Here is a 21,523-nt window from a genome sequence, read left to right on the forward strand (position 1 = left end):
AATGTTTCAGTCGTACTAAGCGATATTGTTAAAACCTGCACATAACTTGCAGTGATTGACGAACTGTTTTCCATAGATAGGTTCATGTTACTATGGTAATAACTGTTAGAGTAACTGTTTAAGCATTTTCAATTCATTGCATGCATCAGTCACATTTAAGATCAGTGATCACTTTTGTCAAAAAGAAAGTAGCCACTATTCCAAATTGCATCTGTTGGTAAAAGATAATTAAGCTTAGACTCTGAAACGCAAGGAAAGGCTTGTCTTGTAAGTCTGATCGTTCTGACGATCGCTTGAAACGTTCCATCCTGCTACGGCAGGAAAAATAAACCATGTTTAAGTCTGTATGTGGCTCCGATGGTTGTAATAAATGCAGAATGGAAATACTTTGACTTACTTATTCTTGGTTTGCATGTATAGTACTTCCAGAAAGATGATTTTGACCTTGATTGAAATGTGCGTGATACCCACTTGTGAGAAGCCAGCACTGCTGCTTGTTTACACGTGCAGACCTTTAGAGCCACTCGGCATCACTCTGAGTAAACCACACTTATCCTCACCATTTTTGACTGCACTCCTCCATCATGCAGAGCCAATGGGGTATCGCGTGGTAAAATAAAATGATTGAAGATATCGTGGTGTCAACTTGTTCAGTGTGTGAATCAGTTCTCCTCATTGCCCTTACCTTCATGTAGCCAGTCTTGGCAAGTACTCTACGTCCAGTCGTGACGTCCAGTCATTGTCTGTCGTATTTGTGTTGCATTTTCACAAGGATCCATGCTTGAGTCCTCATATAGAGCAGTCTACAAGCATTCCATCACAGATATCATCCGAACAAGCTCAGCCTCCACTTCGACACTGATATCACATAATTCTCTCTAACAACCGTATATTTCTCCTCTGTGTTTGACTAATACATCCTCAGACGTGACATAAAATCAAACAATGCAGAAGCCAAACTCATTGTCCTCTGTTTTGTCGTCAACTCAGGTTCGTCACTCTGTGGTGACAGTTGTTTTCTTTTCTGACTTGAAATTCGACATAAATGGAACATCTAAGTCCATCAATCATCCCAACAGAAGACTGCCATTTTTCTGGTTTGTCTGCATTCACCAAAACCATATGATTCAAACTGACTGTTTCACCCATTCGTTGTCTGCTATGTATCATGCACTCTCTATAGTCTTAAATTTACACCAAACTGAAATACCAGGTATGTGAATTCGCAGCATTTCCCATTTACCCAACACGACTGAACTTTTCAACCATGTCTATTAATGCTTCCCGTGCAAAACGCTTCCTCACTTATCAAAATAACATGCAGTGAGTCAAATTCGTGTTTGGATACCCTTACCTTCATTTAACCAGTCTTTCCATATATTCCATAGTACATAGAATATAGAACATAGAACAATACAGTGCAAAACAAACCTTTCGGCCCGAAATGTTGCACTGACCTATGGACTTTTCTCAGCTCGTCCCCCTACACTATCCCAAAATCATCCACGAGTTTATCTAAGGATTGTTTAAATCTCCCTATTGTGGATGAGTTGACTACCTTAGCAAGTAGGGAATTCCGCGCCCTTACCAGTCTCTGTGTACATCTTTCCTCTGACATCAATCTTAAATCTATCACCCATTAATTTGTAGTTATAATACATTTATCATTCTGATACAGTATGATGAATTTCACTCGTACAGCATCATTACTGCGTCAGTGTAAGAATCGTTGCATTCAACGTCACCCATGTAGAAACTCCACACTAACCCTAAATATTAGCAGGCGAAGTCAGAGTCCACCTGGACAATGAAAGCATCCATTTGAAGTATTATATGTGGATGCAAATCCATTATCAATCAGCTGATTCTATCGTTGGTGTAATAGCGTTATGTCATTTCCTACCTGTGCACCAAACAGACCATTTTCCATGTATCAGTAGGTCTCCCAGCATCTGTGAAGAGAAAGCATTATTATTTTGTTCACGTGACCTTCATTAAAACCAACGAGGAAGGGTCACTCGAAACGAAACGTTATCTCTGAGTTTTCTCCACCGATGCTGACAGTTCGATTGGTGTATAAATAGGTAGGATTTATAAGGATATGGGTCAAGTGCTGGCAGGCGGGACTAGATTGTGTTGGGATATCTGGTTGGCGTGGACGGCTTGGACCAAAGGGTCTGCTTCCGTGCTGTACATCTCTATGACTCTATGACTGTAAGTCATAAGTCCTTCGAGCAATTTTTGCTTTTGTTTCTGATTTGCAAGATCGACAGCTTCTTTTTCCTTTTTTATGTAAAGTGTCATGGCTGAAATATTGCACACAATAAGCAGAAACCAATGCAGCAATCTGGGGAGTTGGTTGGCAGACTTGTGTCTAGTTTCAACTGCATCTACGATGCCTCTTCTCCAAAAAAAAACTACATTTTAACATGGGAGGAAAAAATCTTTAGCAAAACATTTGCAACATTCCGAATCTGCAAGGCACAAATTTCACATTGGCTATTCTGATTCGAAGTTTTTCGTGAGGTTATGTGTTCTGATTAGTTTATGAGGGAGGAATGCAAAGGATTGTGGTTCTGAAATGTATGCATGAACACGAAAGCCTGCACCATTGGTCAGGTGTAAGATAGCACGCTCAGGTAACCTGCTTTGGTAAACATACATGTCTGAACAGCTGTTCATGAATATGATGACATTTTTTGACATTCAGCAGTTTTCGCAGTTTCAGGACATGCGATACTTATTCTCAGTAGATTGTATCTCCACATGTGACACTCTGCTTTGCTCTTCAATGTGACATAACTCCATGTTGAAAGGCATATCTGTGCGTGGATAGATCTGTTCAACGTGATGTGACAACTGTTCATGCTGGATTGGTGATTGGAGAGTTCATTTTCAATTGTCTGTTCTGTGTATCTGTACATGAGGCTGTCTCTGAGTGGGAAAATTTCAAAACAAGTTTTGTTTTTGATGAGTTTCCCCGTGGTAGGCAATTACACAAAATATTGAGGCATGGGATTGAGCGTGCTTTCACGGTTTGGATCAAAAATTGGCTAGCTGAAAGAAAAAGGTGGTGTTTGATGGGAAATATTCTTCTTGGAGTTCAGTTACTTGTGGTGTACTGCAAGAATATGATTGGGGTCCACTGCTGTTTGTCGTTCTGATATATAACCTAGATGCGGCACAGAAGGATGGCTTAGTAAATTTGTGGCTGACACTAAGTTCGGTAGACTTGTGGATGGTGCCGAAGGACCTTGTGGATAACAGAGAGACATAGATAAACTATAGAGCTGTGCTCAGATGCGACAAATGGAGTTTAATGCGGGAAGGTGTGACGTAATTGACTTTGGAAAGAATAGAAGGAATAAAGAGCACTGGGCTAACAGTAAGATTCTTGGTTGTGGAGAGGAGCAGAGAGATCTCAGTGTCCATGTACGTAGATACTTGAAAGTTGCCACCCATTTTGATTGGGTTGTTATAAGGCATACAGTGTGTTAGATTTATTATTTTGTGTTTCAGAGTCACACGGTCATGCTGTAGTTGTGAAAAACTCTGGAGTGGCCGCAATTGGAGTATTTTGTACAGTTCTAGTAACTGCATTATAGGAAGGATGAGGTAGCTTTGGGAAGGGTTCAGACGATATATACTATGACTTTGCCCGGTTTGGAAATGAGACCTCATGAGCAAAGTCTGACCGACTTGAGGCTGTTTTCATGAGAGAGAAATAGGTTGGAGGTGACTTAATTGAGACATACAAGATAATCAGAGAGTTAGATAAGGTGGACAGTGAGAGCGTTTTTCCTCGGATAGCAATGGCTCCCTCGAGAGGACATAGCTTTAAATTGCGGGATGATAGTTTTTGGACAGTTGTCTGAGGTAGTTGCTTTACTCAGAAAATAATAGGGGATTGAACGCACTGCCTGCAAGAATAGCAGACTCGCCAACTTAATGACACTTAAATGGTCATTGGCTCGGCATATGGACGAGAATTGAATAATATAGGTTAGATATACTTCAAATTGATTTCACAGGTCGGTGCTGCATTGATGGGTCTGTACTGCTCTATAATCTTCTATGTTCTGTGTTCTTTTTGGGATATGGTTCTGCAGTGGCTGTTTTGTTGTATATTAGAAAGACTGTGCTGTATGATGTCCAGCTATTCCGTACTGGTGGGAGTGTCAGTAACTAGAGCAGATTCATCAGGTCATGTAATGGGGTATCTATCCATGTCAGAAACTACCTTTGAATTGAAAAATGCTGCTGCTACTAACATAGAATCTCTACATGTACAACCTTGCGTGACATGATGAAAATACAAACAGCGAAGCCGTTTGTGTGGCATCTGTTCATGCTAAAAAAAACCCTCATTTACTGAGGGTTCCATGGCATTACATGTTGGTTAGTTGTTGAAATGTGTTAGCCACCATTCTATGTCAGCTATTTGAAGCATCCGGTTTCGATAGACAGAACTGAAATAAAGTTTGGGAATTGCCTTCTCTCTACTTCTCAATTTCACAGTCGAGATTCACTGTGCCAAAATATCTGCTTGCCATCGTAACCCGTCACTTCCATTGTTCTCTCCTCAGTAATTCGATAGCAACTCACCCAACTCCACTGAAGTCTTGTTATGAATTGCATATGCGTAAACTAAACTGATTTGCTTTTGGGATGCGACAGATGCCACTTGCAGCAGTTGCTGAGAACACACAGCAGGTCAGTTCAAACCTAAATGGCATTGATAGACTAAAAGCCTGGACGTGAGCTTTGAATACATTCTGTGAAGCCGTTTATTCTGTGACAAGTACGACACTTCTGTGATCATGATTATTTTAGATGAAATGTCCAAATGCCTGAATACATTATGAGCACTAACTTCTTCACATTAACTATACTGGTGTGAATTCAAGATTTCTTTATGACAGACTTTATATTAGCATTAATTAAGGTTTCATTAATTTGACACTATGCAAGATTTCCAGCATTTTCAGTGGCAATTAACTACGTGGGTTATGATAAGAAAGCAAGGAGGCTCCAAACTGATATGGACAGTCTGTTCCCGGGGCAAGAAAAGATCAGATGGATTATTTTGTAGATTAAGTACAAGTTTATCCTCTTTGCCATTACGGCCTTCAACGAGGAGTATCTCTGAAAAGCCAGGAGAATGGGAAATGTTAATGCTAAAAGGGAATTGAGAGTCTGATTATATTAGTTCTTGAAATCTAACAAATGCAAGAAAGAGATAGAATGCTAAGAGGGTTGGTGTGAAGACAACAATCAATAAAACGAAGGAGCCGTGCATTGCCTTGTGGAAGTGAAGCTGATGGCATGCCCTTGTCTGTATCAATAGTGCCGAGATGAGGTTCGTCCACAGTGTCAAGGTTCTGGAAATGATTACGACCAACAACCTGTCTGGTCTATCCATGTCGTCTCAATGTTCAAGAAAACAAAAGAGCATATCTACTTCCTCAGGTGGCTGAAGGCAATTTGATATGTCCACAAGCGCTCTTATCAATTTTCACAGATGCACCATAGTCAGCCTTCTCTGTGCATGCATCATAGTGCGATTTGGCAACAGCTTCTCCCATTACCACCAGAAACTACAAGAGTCATGAATACAGCCCCGTCCATAACATAACCCAGACTTCCAGCATTGAAGACGTGTTGATTTTCCAATCTCTTGAGAAGCCAACAATTGAATCAAAGACCGCTTTCACTCCTGCTCTGTTTTCTTCCAGCCTCTTCTATCAGACAGAAGACATAAAAGCTTTTGCACATGTGCAAATAGATTCAAGAATAGCTTCTTCCCTGCTGCTATTAGATTCCTGAATGGAACTCTCAAATGTTACATTTCATGTTGATCTCGCTCTGTGCCTCTTATCTGCAGCTGTATCGTTTTATGTTCGCTCCGTCCGAGGACCCTGCATACTTTGTTTGGTATGATCTGCCTACACTGCACGAAAAACAAAACATTTCACTGGACCTAGGTATGTGTCAATAATAATTCCAATCAAATCAAATTTATTGGAAAGCAAAGAGCAGCAGCTATGTTTTAAGGAGTTCAATCGCAAGGAAATTTGAATAAGAATACATGCATTGCTTCAAATTTGTAGAATTGCTAAGATTGCACCGAGACATAGTGCAAAATCTATTACCTTCACTTAAGTTAGGATGCAATTTCCTTTCAAATGCATTGTGATGGATATCCAGATGACAAACTTGTGAGATTGTCGGACCATCCCATGAAACGACTATGAAGAGACTGCTCTAATAGTTTGAGCTAATCGAATAATGAGAGATTGACCGAGCATGTGCATGACGGTGTACGGTTGGTGTTTGATGTTAATGACTTTAGTGGCAATGTGGATGCATGGAAAAATTACTCGAGGTAGGCGATCCAATGCTGTCGAGAATGGTGAATCAGGATCAAGGGGTGGGACGGCCTGCTCCATGCTTCCATATTCCTGTCATCTCAACAGCAGAAAGCTACAGAATCGAAGATAATTAAAACAAAAAGGAGAGTAACAAATCAACGAGAGAATGAATAAAATGATGGAAAATTTCAGGCATTCCTAAGTATGTTTTCATTGAGCTATTTCATGGAAGAAGGTGAATAATGAAAGCATTGGGGCGAACAGGAGTGGCCATTGTAACTGTTTCTTACAGAATTTTTTTCTTCACTAAGGAGGGAATTAATGGAAAGAGTGTAATTTAAAAAAAGGATTCTAGTAAAATTTTATATTAAATAATAATGAGAATGAATGTATTGTAGAGTCAAACCTCCTGGAAAGTGCAGATATATTTCGTGGTAAAAGGAACCCAGTGAGGAAATAATAGATGCTCAAAGGATCATTTGCCAATTCTCACGAAATGTATGTGAGGTAGCAGAGAATTATAATTGTAAGTCTACAACTATTCCAGCCTCGAAAATGTCTCGATGTTCGACCAGAAAATTAAAGGCCAGTCCGTTTGTACTCCATGGAGGGCACTTTATGAGAACCAATTATTAAAGGTCAGGTGGAAAGATACTAAGAAAGAGTTGGACTAATCATGGAAAGTCAGAATGCATTTGTGATGTGAACATCGTGTGTTATGAAGTTAAGCGGTTTTTTTGGTGAAATAGCATCAAGGGGACTCTTAGGGATAGTATTTCGGTAATGTCTAAATGGATATAGTGAGGCATTTGCCGAGATCCAACGTAGAAGACTTGTCAGAAAAAAAAGCCCATGAAATAGAAGTGAGTGCCAAGTTTGATCACAAAATTGTGTCACCGACAGGAAGCAATGTTTAACACTGCAGAATGTGTTCCTTTGATTTTTTTTTTAACCATTTCCAGTGTTGTATGACACGACTTAGTGTTTTATCGCTTGGCATTTGAGCTGTACATTCATGATATATATTTTAACGTGGAAGTTTTGATTTGGATTTCGTTGATGATACAGAGGCAGTGGCATCGTTTATATTAATGATAATGGCCGTCAAATGCAGCTTTATATTACTGGTTCAGTTCTGATGGTGAAATATGATAATTTGAATTCAGTGTGTAAGTGGGAATATATAAAGTGAAGAGGATGTCAGAAACTTTACAGTATAGTCCATCGGTCCATGTTTGCTGAAGAACAGGTGATGAAATGCGTTAAAAAAGGCATGTGTGAACCATTGAGATGTTTTCCTGCTTTCGATGAAATGTTGAACACAAAATATATTCAATGCTCAAACTCTGTGGTTTGTTGATTGAATCAAACGCAGCAGTTTTGTGTGAAGTCCAAGTCACCAGGTTCGTGGAAAGGCAAAATTGTTCAGGATAGAGGACAACAAGTTATACAAGAATGTTGGGATAAATTTTAAATGGATGTACCATTGTTATTTTCCTCCCAAGACAGGCGGCAGAGTTCCAGCTAAATTGTACAGTACAAAATAATGAGGGGTTTATGTATTTGGGCAGCGAGTTCATGGTATTATTGCGGGGAAGACATAGGGAAATACATTAATGCATTATAGACAAGTAAAGTGATTTTTTACAGTCACATTCCGTAATTAGAACAAAATAATTGATTGTCTTTTAACCAGTGGGTACCTCTAAGGACGACATGTGAAGTAAGGGAGAGAAAAGCATTTCCATCCGATGCTGGGTGCTGTCTGAGATTTGTGTCCTGGTTTGATGGTTGAGACAGAAATCCTCAAGTTATTTGGAAGCAGTTTGGATGTGAAGCTGGGTGTTGTGTGCTTCAGGAATGTTGGATGGTTCTATAGTTCTGCAAAGTTTCATTCATAACGTGATCGCTAAATTGATCACTTCAAACCTGTCAATGGAACTTTATTAGTGGGAGCTGTTTTGAAGTTAGAATGAATCATTTTGGATAAAGTTATCAGTCAGTTGGAGAAATGTGCATTAATTACAGAAATGAAGACATGATTCAAAACAGGAATAAAAGGTGTTCAAATAATTGATTGGTATTTTGACGAGGTAACAAAGTTGAAATGCTGGCATGAAATTACAAGAGGAAGAGAAACAATGCATTTCTAAAATTGTAAAGTCACAGAATACAAAGACAATTGTAAAAGATGACGAAGTTACATAATTGTCAAATGAGATGGAGTATCTATGTTCTTCCGATTTGAAAAAAACATATATAGTGATCTGTACTGAACAGGCCACTGGTTAAATCTTTCTATGAGAACTGGCGTTCTCTTCCCCATCCCCAATCGTTGCCCATTTCATGTAATCTTTAATACCTAATTAGCATCTGATTCCACTTTATGCCTATGAGTGTTCTGCGCCGAGTGATATCAAGTGTAATTATTTTAGATGGATTTACTTTAATTGTTGTTGGTACCAAGAGGCAAGATATTAGTTGGTGGTCACTAGATGCTGTTGTCATCCTCACTTTTTTCTCCGTACGTGAAAAACACAATTCTATGGGATTTTAATACATTTTACAGATCCATAGATGCACAGATTCATAACAGCACAGAAAAGACCCTTTGCTCCATCGTGCCTCCTCCAACGTGCACGAAACATGCACTAATTGCAATTTCCTGCACTTGTCCCATATCCTTGAATATTGTGATGTTTGAAGTATATTTCCATTTCTTCCAAGTTGGCAAGGTTTCCAGCCAATGTGAGAAGTTGTTGGCAGTTAGGAACAAGGGAAACTTGAAGACCTTCTACAGGTATATCAGGAATGCAAGAATGACTGGAGTAAGATTAGGCCAATCAAAGATGACTTTGTAAAGTTGTGTGTGGAATTTGAGGACATAACTGAAGCACTTAATGAATACTTTTCGTCAGTTTTCTCGTTGGAAAAGGGAAATGTTTGTGAGAATGCAGACTAGAAGAATTGATGGGATTATGCTTGACAAAGTGGAAGTTTTAGCAATTTTGGAAGATCTGCAAATAGTTAAGACCCTTGGCCAGGTGGGGTTTATCCTCGAATTCTCGGGGAAACCAATGAACAGGTTGCAGAGCCCTTTGCTTCGATCATTATGTCACCATTCCTGAAAAGAGTAGTGCCAGAAAACCGGATGATAACAAATGTTGTTCCCTTGTTTAAGAAGGAGAGTCGGGACAACCCTGATAGTTATAGGCCAGTGAGACTTACAGTGGGTTATAAGAGATACGATATATGATCGTCTGGTAAAGAATGATTTGATTAGGGATAGTCAACACGGTTTTGCAAACTGTGGGTCGTGTCTCACTAACCTTATTGAGATCTTCGAGATGGTGACAAAGCAGATGGATGAAGGTCAAGAGGTTGATGTGACGTATTTGGACATCAGTAAGGCGTTTGATAGGATTCCACGTGGTAGTCTATTGCACAAAATATGGAGTCGGGATTGAAGGTGATTTAACGGTTTTGATCAGAAATCGGCTGGCTTAAAGAAGATAGAGGATGGTGTTCGATGGGAAATGTTCATACTGGTTCTTGGTTATCAGTGGCATGCAGCAAGGGTCTGGTCTGGAGGCACTGGTGTTTGTCATTTTTATAAATGATCTGGATGTGGGCTTTAAAGGAGGAGTTAGTAAATTAGCGGATGACACTAAGGTAGGCAGAGTTGTGGTTAGTGCCAAAGGATGCTGTGGGCTATAGAGGGACACAGTTAAGATGCAGAGCTGGGCTGAGAAGTGTGAAATGGAGATTAATGTGGAAAAAGTGTGAGGTGGTTCACTTCAAAGAAGTAACGGGTATACAGAGTACTGGGCTTGAGATCAAATGTTTGCCAGTGTAGATGAACCTGGTCGGTGTCCAGGTGCATAAATCCCTGAAAAATGTCACCCAGTTGGATAGGGCTGTTAAGAAGGCATATGGTGCATTCGCCACAAGATCATGCTTCAGCTGTCCAAGATACTGGTAAGGCTGCACCTGGAATATTGCATGCAGTGCTGGTCACCGCACTATCAGAAGGATGTTGAAGCTTTGGAAAGGGTTCAGAGGACATTTGCTAGGATGTTTCCTGGTATGGAAAGAAGGTCTTTTGAAGAAAGGCTGAGGGAACTGAGGCTGTTTCCATGGGAGAGAAGAAAATTGAGAGGTGACTTTATCAAAGTGTATCAGATCATAACATGGTTAGATAGGGTGGGCAGTGAGAGCCTTTTTCCTCGGATGGTGATGGCTAACATGAGGGGACTGAGCTTAAACTGAGGGATGTTAGATTTAGAACAGATATTCGGGGCAGTTTCTTCACTCAGAGATTACGAGGGGCGTGAAATTGCCTGCCTGCAGTAGTAGACTCGACCAAGTTAAGAGCATTTAAATGGGCATTGGGAATACGTATAGATAATAATGGAATGGTGTAGGTTTGAAGGGCATCAGAGTATTTTCACAGGTCGGTAAAGCATTGAGGCCCGAAGGGTCTGCACTGCGCTGTAACGTTCTATGTTCGATGTTCTATGTTACCTCGCCAATATGTGCATTCCAAATTCTCTCGATGTGTTGAATGACACTCTGAACCTGATGCCCCTGTCGTAACTGACTCCTCAACCAAGGGGGGCAGGTGTTCTCTATTAAAACTTTGCATACCTCTCGTAATCGTAAACACGTAAATCATTACCCCTTCTGTCTACTCTGTTTTGAAGAAAATGATCCAAACCCTATCTAGGATCATAACATAGCTCAATTTCTCCATCCCAGGCAACATCCTGGTGAATCTTCCCTCTCTCCCCTCTAATCCTGTCACATCCTTCCTGCCATGACAAGACCAGAACTGGACATCGTACTCCAAACCTGGCCTGACTGACGCTTTGTACAAGTCCAAAATTACTCATTTATGCTCTATGGCACGAAAGATGAAAACAAGTGTGCCTAACAGTACTTCATCTTGTTTCTTCTTCCAAAGCATATTATCTTGCACTTATCAGGGTTAATGATCATGTGTTTTAGGTCTCCAATCACCCAATAGGATTTTCACTATTTACCACTCTTCCAAATGTGGTATCTTCTGCAAGTTTGCTTCATAATCCTCCTCCCCCCACATTTTTATTTGAATGTTTTGTGTATCTAACGAACAATATGGGTCCGTAAACTGCTCCGAGTGGTGTACCGTTTCACACAAGTCTGCAGTGATCCAAACAGCCTTCTATCATTGTCTTTGAGTTCTATTACAGAGCCAGTTTCTGATCTGGCGTGAAGGCTTTCGATCAGGTCCATGTGCTTTAACTGTCTCAAATAATGTACAGTAAGAAGTCTTTCAAAAACTTTGATGCAATCCATATATAAACTACGTCAAATGATCTCCTATTGTCCACACATTTTAGTGTATTTTCAAAAATTTCCAACAAATTTGTTAGGCATGACATCCCTCTGAGAAAGCTATGTTTACTATTCTCTGCCCTCTATTGCCTGTTCTCACAACTATATAGTCTACTCTGTCGTGGAAGTCCCATGATAGAACATTAATTCCTTTACTGAAGTTGACTCAGTCTGACAACGAATGTATCAAATATCACACAACTGTCAGTGCCTTGATATTACATAAAACGTGCCGGGATTTTTTCTTTTGTCGATGTGACTAAGTTTTCAACAAAAAACTTCTCCACTAATTGCAGGTATCCCTGAAATAAAAGAGGACCCGGTAGACTATGACGTCGAAGAAAACGAACGAGAAAATTTCGATGGAGGTGCCAACAGTTCATTATCCATTATGACGTTTGTCGTCCTGTTTATTCTCAGTTCGCTGTACAGCACATTTGTAACTGTGCTTAAGGTAAGAACACATTTTAATAGCTGTGTTACATTCGGCTTTCATAGATGAAATCATGCTCATCTGCACATAATAATGCAGAGCTATTACTCAAAAAATAATAATTTTCTTCAAATTGATCTTGAGTGATTAACTGCCGTCTTGAATAAACGTCCTCATGGGATGATTGCACAGAGGAATGCGAGCACACATTTTAAAAAGGTAAAAAAAGAATAGAAAGAAGTTCAGCACAAATTGTTTCAAATAGTTCTGCATCTCCATGAAGGAATGTGGAAAATATTAATTCATGAATCAGATTAACTAATTAGTTTAGTTTAGATTAGTTTAGTTCAGATTAGTTAATGAATCAGATTAACTAGTGACAGATCAAAGTGAATTTATAGGAAAAGCATCGGTATGAGAGGCGACTTTATTTGCAACATGCAGCATTCTTCCAGATCTTTATAGGATAGATGCAGACATATTTTAAAAATATATATATATTATGAAACCTGATTCTAGTCCACCACTTGCATTTGGAAGCACGGGTTTTCAGAGCGCTGCTCCTGTGAAGTGTGATTTTTAGCTTTATTCACCCCAGTCCAATACCAAATCCTCGACATCATGCAGAAAGATTGTTTGACTTGGTGGTGTATTAATACAGTCACAGAACGCACAAACGCAATTTCTGCAGAGTTGTGCCGATCTAACTATTCTATTCGCACATTCCAGCATTTGAGTTGTATGTTAGAATTCTTGAAGTACTCATCCATGTAAACATTTAAAGATTAAAAAGTTCTTTTTCTCACATCTACTACCCTCCGAGGCATTACCCTGCAGATGCCCACTACCGTCTGGCTGAACAAATGCTTCATAAAAAATCATTCTGAAACACCTGCCCATCATTTTCAATTATGTTCCTTCTTTACTGAACACCTAATTAAAGGAAATAACAGTTTCCCGTCTACCCTGTCCATGCCACTTGTAGTCATATGCATCTCAACCACGTTCCCCTATCTGGTTTCTCTGTTGTAAAGAACACAACCTGGATGAACAAAGCATCTGCTAATATTTAGAGCTCGCCAGCGCTGCTTAATCTTCTAATAACTCCCTCCACTTAAAAAAATTCCTTGGTGTCGTGTTGTAAACAGAACTACACACAGTAATCCAGCTGTGGACTAAACGAACTTTTGTAAAATTCCAACATAACCGTCCTGATCTCACATCTCTAACATACGTACTGACAAAGGCAAGGGTCCAGAATGTATTCTTAAAAAAAGGCACTCGATATCCACACACCTCAACATCTCCAGCATCTTTTATAAGAGGAAATGGTTCATCACATCACTCCCTATCATGTTTGCACTAATTAATACTGTTACCAAGCATCCTTCTGTACTCTGTGACCATCATCATCAATATCACCATTAGATAATGATGATTGAGTTACCAGTTCAATACATAGGTTTGATGCATCTCAAGAGTTATCCTGTTTCACTGCATTTTGCTCAGAACTAATTTCAGCCACCTTGTGTAATTCACCTTAATAGAAATTCACCATGATCACTGCAACCATGCAAAATCCATTTGATGTTTAAAGTCACGACATCATTTGACTGAATCTGCATAATGCAGAATCTACCACCAAAATATCTTTCTTGCCTTGTGCCCTCTGCAGCCAAACACAAAGTTAAGAATTCGGTGTAACTATAACAGGATATCCCGCTCATTACGTCCCACACATAGCCTTCAATTATTAATCTGTAATCTATTAATGAAATACAGAAGCTCTGAAGAAAGTTCACTGCACCTGCAGCATTAAATCTGGTTTCACTGTACAGATGCTGCCGGAGGTTTTCCATCAATTTCAAAATTTGTTTTTGATTTCCAGTATCCACAGATCTTTAGCTTTTTGAAAAATGAAAATGCTTTGTCTGAGAAAACAAAATCCTGCATGACAATTTTTGGCTTTGCAAACAGGTGAAAGCCTAATTTCACGGGGCAGCCGATTGAAATAGAGAAGAAGATTCATGGATTTTGTTTTGGGAATTTCGAGGAGTTGCCAAGGGCCTTATTATTTTTTTAAATAATACACACAGACATATGGTGCTGTCAGTTCATTCTTCCATCTTTGTTCAAGCATTGAATACAGTCTCTCCTGGAATTTCCCACTCTACCTTTAGAAACTTGATTCTCAGCAGATTACCGATATATGCTGCAGAGTGCACTTTCACATTTTGACCTTAAATGGCCTCTGAAACATTTAATTGCCCCAGCATTACTGCATCAGCGATTACATGGTCACCTGCAAGCTCGGTTTTCAGTGAGGCTGTTCCAAGTTGCAAGCAGGATGATGACGTCGAGTGAAAATCAATTCAATTAATTTATTAACTGGAACTCAGAATTTGCTGATGTTTTGTAATCAAATTTGAACTGTCTTTGCCAACTGTAAACAACCTTACATTTGCCCAAAAGAGAGAAAATGCTGGAAAATCTCAGGAAATTTGGCAGCATCTGGAAGGAGAGAAAAGAACTGACGTTTCGGGTCTAAAAGACCCTTTGTCAAAGCTAAAAAGGGGAGAAATAGGGAGGTATTTATACTAGGCTGGGAGAAGGTGCCATTTGTGCATGGCTTCACAAGCAAAGGTAGCAGTAAAGAGGTGATAATGACAGTACAGAGAGAGATTATAGGCTTATTAGAAGCTGAGGCCAGTGCTATGTGACAAAATATGTGGGGGATTGGTTGGGGGAGGGGGTGCGAGATGGAGGGCGGGAATGGGTGAAGCAGAGACAAAATGGGAAACGAGGAGAAGGGTAGCAAAGGGGGAAGAGGAGAGGTAAAAGGTGATGAGAGAGTGGGGAGCGAGAGAAAGAGAGACAATCAAGAAATAAGAGGCACAGAACAGTGAAAAAAAATAGAAAATTAAGATAAATAAAATAAATGAAATTAAATTATGGAGCAAAATGAAAACAGAGGGGTCGAGATGGGATAATCATCTGATGTTGTTGAATTCAATGTTGAGACCGGCAGGCTGTAATGTGCCTAGTCGGAAGATGAGCTGTTGTTCCTTCAGTTTGCATTGAGTTTCACTGGAAAATTGCAGCAGGCCAAGGACAGACCTGTGGGCATTGGAGCAAGATTATGTGTTGAAGTGGCAAGCCACGGGAAGGTCCGGGAACTGATTGCGTACACATATGGCTCCAGAAGCAAAGGTAGCAATAAAAAGGTGATAATGACGGTGTAACTAGTACAAATAATCTCTATTTCTCCCTTTTTTTGATTTGAGAAGGGGTCAGTTAGACTCAAAACGTCAGGTCCTTTCTCTCCTTACAGATTTTGCCAGACTTGCTGCAATTTTCCACCGTTCTCTCTTTTTGTTTTCAGATTTCAGCATCCGCAGTAATTTGCTTTTTTCTTACATTTTCCCATGTGGGTCGTGATCTAACTTTATTTCCTTGTACTCGTTTTATTTGGTAAATTGCCAGAGAATTTCTCTGCGCAGTATTTGCTATGCTACTGAACTTAAATCTCCTCTACAAAACATGAATCTATGCTTCATTTACTTTTCTTCCAAGTCCAAATTTCTCTTTGTACGTTGCTTACTTGAAGAAAGGTCTAACCAGAGATGAGGCTACCTGATCATGGAGTTTTGTCAATCCTTTCCAGATCACAAAACATACCACTCGATTTCATAATGATAGTCTGCGATTTGCCTTTTGTGTATGCTTCAGATTGTTGAACGTTTTTATAGATTTTCTTATCGTAATTATTGGATTTTGCTCTCTGCAGGTAAACTGACCATCACTGATGAAAACAATTACTTCTGACTTCATTGAAAGCTTGTGTGTGAAGCTCCATCAGATGCTGATTAGAAATGGCATTGAATTGAATTTTGCTCTCAATCATATCGGCCCTTCCACGGTATCACTTCAACGTGTATTCTTATGTGATCTCAACTCTGGAATGAGAAATACTTGCATATTCTTGGTCATTAATGTTTGCCTTCACGCTTTCTTTTTTAAGTCTTGGAGTTAAAGAAATTTCATGAAACTGCTACAAGTTGAGGAAATCATTCTTCCCCATTTAAATAAGCTAAAGATGCATCTTTGAAAGTTGCCAATTGTCGGCAACATTTTGAAAAAAAAAGGGTATCCTATGTTCCTCATCTGCTAGACAATACATCTTTGAGAAAGGTAACCAGAGAAACCTTCCAAACAGGCACGCGCTCAAGTATAGCATTCTTATCCAAGAGCATGAGATAGATAAAAGCCTATTAATTTGACAGAATGTCGAGTCATTACTACAGAAGACATAGAAAATGTATTTTCCAAGACTTGGAAACAAATCTACAAGTCTGAATATTTTGCTCCCCACTGTTGTTATTAATTATCTGACAGTGAGAGCCGACATTTCCTCTGTTCAGCATTTTTATTTGCGATAAGTGATAAGGCTATCAATGCTGAGTTTCAGCAATTGCTTCGTTTGCTAGAACCCGCAGTGCGAACGATTGAGAATATCTTAAGGATATTTCGAGATACAGAACCCAGCGAACACTTAATAAAAATACTTGAGTGTAGCATATAATTTGATTCCACCTTGAAAAAGTCGCAGAATTTCACATTCACGTAGAAATTCAATGGACATTTTGTAAACTGCCATTACTATGCATAATACCACATATGTGGAAATGTGTTCACATATAATTGCTTATTTCAAACAACGGTTACGAATTCCCAGAACCATTGTTGTTATGAGACAATAGGTGCACTAAAGCAATTTCGTGAAGGGCGATTTTCAAACAGGGTTCAAATGAACAGTGTTCATTGTCTCTCTCTACTAACAAAAACAAAAGAAGTCTAATTGGCACCAGATACTGTGTAACATCACAGTTAATAATTAAATGACTGATTTCTGTGCTGTTTATTTTGCTGCAAACTTTCCAAGTTGCAATGGAAGTGATTAAATGTAAGAGAATACATTTTGTTTTGAGTGGATCAGAGATTCATTCTTGAAATTAATGAGCCATTCAAACCCATGTAAGCTCTTCTGCTTGCTCAGTACCTTCATTCCATTCCCACATGAGTTTTCAACCCTTTGAGTTAATTTTATTGACAAGACTGCAATTCTTATGATTTTCAAAATAAATGAAGTGTCAGAAGCAGAAGAAACTTGCACTCATTTGTGCAAACTGCAGAAATGTAATGCTGCCAACAATAGATATCACTGTTGTAATATAATTTAGTTATTGCCTTCCTATTCTGTCAAGTCTGTGGTGTGAAATGTACTTGCTGTTATCTACTCCATATTGCCAATCATTTATATGTTGTTTAAATCCTGACCTTCAATCTAACATGTTTTCAAAATGTAATGTTATTCAGTTTGTTCCACTGATGACGTCAGTATTCACATATTTTTGCCTCATAAATGATTTTCCTTTTGCAAATAAAATCTGTTTTTAATTAAGCAACTGATGTGCAGAGCTTTATTCATTTACTTTCAAAGTTTGCTGGCCGTAACAATCGTCAGATTTAATTGAAACTCAGTCCTGTAAAGTGGGAAGCATTGACACTATCAAACTTTATTGCCCATCGACAAACTCTCCTTGCGAGATCATACGTTTTTATCTGCTACAATCTCTGTTAGATAGGGGACTGCAAAAGCATGTCAGGTTGTTAACTGATTTGAAGGGGTATTGGCAGGCACTGTTTGATCCCTTGCAATGTATATCCTTGTATTTATGCAGAGTAGAGCGACGAGGTTTGACAATTATCATGTAACAAAGATGAGGGTTAAAACGTCATTGAATTACTGCCACCGATATTAGTCATCAACAGAATCTAGTCTTCAGTTCTGAATTCTTCCTGAAAGACAGTGAGAATTGCATCTAACTGTAATGAATCAGAAACGCTATTCAGTAATGAATGAATCAATTATTGAAGACTAATCAGCAGATCTTGATACCTTGGCACTGGAAATTACTACCCAAGATCCATTAACCTGACTACCTTGGCTGCCCGATCATCTCAGTCTGCCCCTGTCCAACTTAACTCATCTCCACAAACCTACTTACTGTCCTGTTCCTCTGTTCCAGGAACTTCCCACATACATTCGGACACTATCCATGCCCTCCAACCCCTCGAAGACTTTCGCTTCCCTGATCTCCGAAGCCTCATTTTCACCATTGTCGTCCATAGGGACAATAGAACTCCATCTACCATGATGAAGGCCTCCAAGCCATCCGTTTCTTCCTCTTAAGGTATCTCCAATAGTAGCTTTCCACGAACACTCTCATTCATTTGGCTGAACTGACCCTCACCGTGAGTAATTTATTCTTTGAATCCTCCAACTTTCTCCAGACAAAGGGGTAGCCAAGGGCATCCACATGGGCCACAGCAATGCTTGTCTCTTTGTCGGTTATGTTCTACAGTTTCACTGGTTCCATTTTCCACCTTTTCCTCCGCTACATTGATGAGTGCATCAGCACCACCTCGAGCTCTCACGGCGAGATTGAACAGTTTGTCAACTCCACTGACACATTTTGCCTCATCCTGAATTTCACCTGGACCATCTCAGAACCCCCACCCCACCTTGCTGGACATCTGCATCTCCATTCACGGTGACTGACTCAACACTGACATCACCTACAAACCTATCGACTCGCACTGCTCCCTGGACTAAACCACCTCCCACTTTGCCTGCTGTAAAATCCCGAACACTTATTCCCACTTGCTCCGCCTCTGCTGCATCTGCTCCCAGGAGAACCAGTTCCAACACAGAACAAACCAGATGGCCTCCGTTTTTGAAGACAACAACTTTCCCTTCCATGTGATTGAAGATGCCCTCCAACGCATCTCATCCATTTCTCGGACCTGTCGACCGCCTCACTCCTCCAACTGCAACAAAGACAGATAGCCCCCCCCCCCACCCCCCCGGTCCTCACGTTCAACCCCACCAACCTCTGTCTACATCTCATCATTCTCCTGTATTTCCATCACGAACAACTGAACCCCACCAACAGAGATAAACGTCCCTCCTCATCCCATCCACTTTCCAGAAAGACCGTTTTCTCTGCAACACTATTGTCAATTCCCCGCCCCATTCAATGCACTTTCCTCTCCCAGCACCTTCCCGTGCCAACGCAGGAATTTCAAAACCTGTACCCACACCTACCCCCTTACCTCCGTCCAACGCTCCAAAGGAGCCTTCCGCATTCATCAGAGTTTTACCTGCATTTCTACACATGTCGTTTACTCTGTCCGCTGCTCCCGATTTTGTCTCCTCGACATTGGAAAGACAGGAAGCCTACTTGCAGAGCACTTCAAATAACATCTCCAGGACACCGAAAGCAACCAACACCACAGCCCCACGGCCGAACACATCAACTCCCACTCCCACTTCACCAAGGACATTCAGGTCCTGTGTCCCCTCCATCGCCATTCCTTTACCACCCGACCCATGAAGGAAGAACACCTCATCTTCAGTCTTGGGACCCTTCACGGCATCAATGTGGATTTTACCAGTTTCCTCATTTCCCCTCCCCCGACGTTATCCCTGTTGCAAACTTCCAAATCAGCAGTACACTCATAACTGATGTGATCTGTCTGCCCTCCTCTCTGACCTATCACCATTACCCGCATGTTCGTCTATCTATCACACTCTCAGCTCCAGTTCGCCCAGCCCACCTCCCTCCACCCCTTCGGCTCACAGCCCAAATACTGTTGAAGAGCGCTTGCCCGAAACCTTGATCCTCCTGCTCCTCGGCTACTGCCTGACCTACACTAATTTTCTAACACCACACGTTCGATTGACTATTACGTATCGTGTTTAATTAATTATTTTACACAGTATGAGTGCAATTCCGTTCATCTCTGGGAGAACGCAGAGATTTTATATTTTGCAGTGGGTAATTCCTGCCTTCCCAAAGCTGAAGGTTCTGATCAATAAATGATCAATGCCTTGACTGAGATAGCAATGCTCCCGAGACGATATTTAAAAGTATTTTACAATGTCTTGTGAACAATCGTATGAGATTTCACACCACAGTGTTCCTGCAATTAGCCACATGGTCAGTCTTCAGTAGCCTTAGACAAATCGTGAATTTTCGGTGACATATCTTGCCATGATAAGAAACCTTAGAGTCCAAAGATTTCTTGACACCATTAAGTTGTTCACTCTTAATGAAATTCCTTACTGTCTTAAGTCTAGTTTCAAGGCAGGCCTCATGTTAACTGTTTCCAACATAATAACGTTTGCAACAATATCTTAATTTCAAGCATTTCCTGAGCATTGTAAATGGTTCAACAGCTCTTGTATCGAAACATCAAGAGATTCAAGTGGTATCAGCCTACTAATTCAAATTTGAGTCAGTGATTTTCGATAGTTATTGGTGATGAATTCATTCAAGCATCATCAACTTTATTGGAATAGGTCAAAGTGATCGTCCATTATATTTTGTGCAAACAAAATCGTCAACGTTACACATGAATTAGTTTCACTGCCAACCATATTCTAGCGGAAAATGGGCATAAGTGACTTAACATTGGGATTCAGAGAAGTGATGTTAACACCTTACAGAGCCCAATAACACACGTGCAAAACAACCGGATGGGTAATATTAATTTCAGTAGCCTGAAAAGAATGAAAATAGATTCCAGAAACAATGATGTTGAACCTTCCAAACTATGTCCCTGATTGGTGTGATGGTCAGATTATGAGAATCTTTGCCCAGATTCACCAAACTGCATTTTACTAATTATAGATGAAAAACATTAACCTGTCAGCAAATTTGGCATGTATTATTTCTTTCCCCACTTATCACAGTCAAACTGGCGATTTCAATTGAGTAATACAAAAGCGCAATTCAATTGAAATTGTTCATTTTTTTTTATCTCAGGAGATAACTCTAAACCACGACCTTTCCTTACTTCGAAAGTAGCCGAATTTAATGAAATCTCGACAGAAAGTTACACTGTGCAACATGATCAGAAACCAGTTTATACTTTGTTGTCGTGGTGCACTTCTGTAAAGGAGAATGGGTTTATGTCACTGCATTTCACTCCACCTAGAGGCTAAGACTAGCCATTAGGAAAAAGCAATGACTGCAGATGCTGAAACCAGATTTTGGATTAGTGGTGCTGGAAGAGCACAACAGTTCAGGCAGCATCCGAGAGGCATCAAAATCTCCTCGGATGCTGCCTGAACTGCAATGGTCTTCCAGCACTACTAATCCAAAATAATGCGAGCTATTACATGTCTGAGGAACAGGAGGAGACATATCACATTGCATAAACAGCAATTGTGTTCATTTAGATCGCAAATAATGCCTGGCAGAAAAGTTCATAAACC

The 21,523-nt window shown here is 40.1% G+C and overlaps 1 gene segment (V, D, J or C); it reads left to right on the forward strand.

Moving 5' to 3' along the window:
- The window catches only part of LOC132828605 (Ig heavy chain C region, membrane-bound form-like), a 37,225-nt gene extending 21,208 nt beyond the window's left edge, over positions 1-16,017 (forward strand). Inside the window, 2 exon segments of the C gene segment in view lie at positions 12,044-12,201; positions 15,968-16,017. Coding sequence covers positions 12,044-12,201; positions 15,968-15,976 — 167 coding nt within the window.
- Positions 16,018-21,523: the final 5,506 nt, after the last annotated feature.

The sequence above is a fragment of the Hemiscyllium ocellatum genome, chromosome 27 (assembly GCF_020745735.1).
Source record: "Hemiscyllium ocellatum isolate sHemOce1 chromosome 27, sHemOce1.pat.X.cur, whole genome shotgun sequence".
NCBI lineage: Eukaryota > Metazoa > Chordata > Chondrichthyes > Orectolobiformes > Hemiscylliidae > Hemiscyllium > Hemiscyllium ocellatum.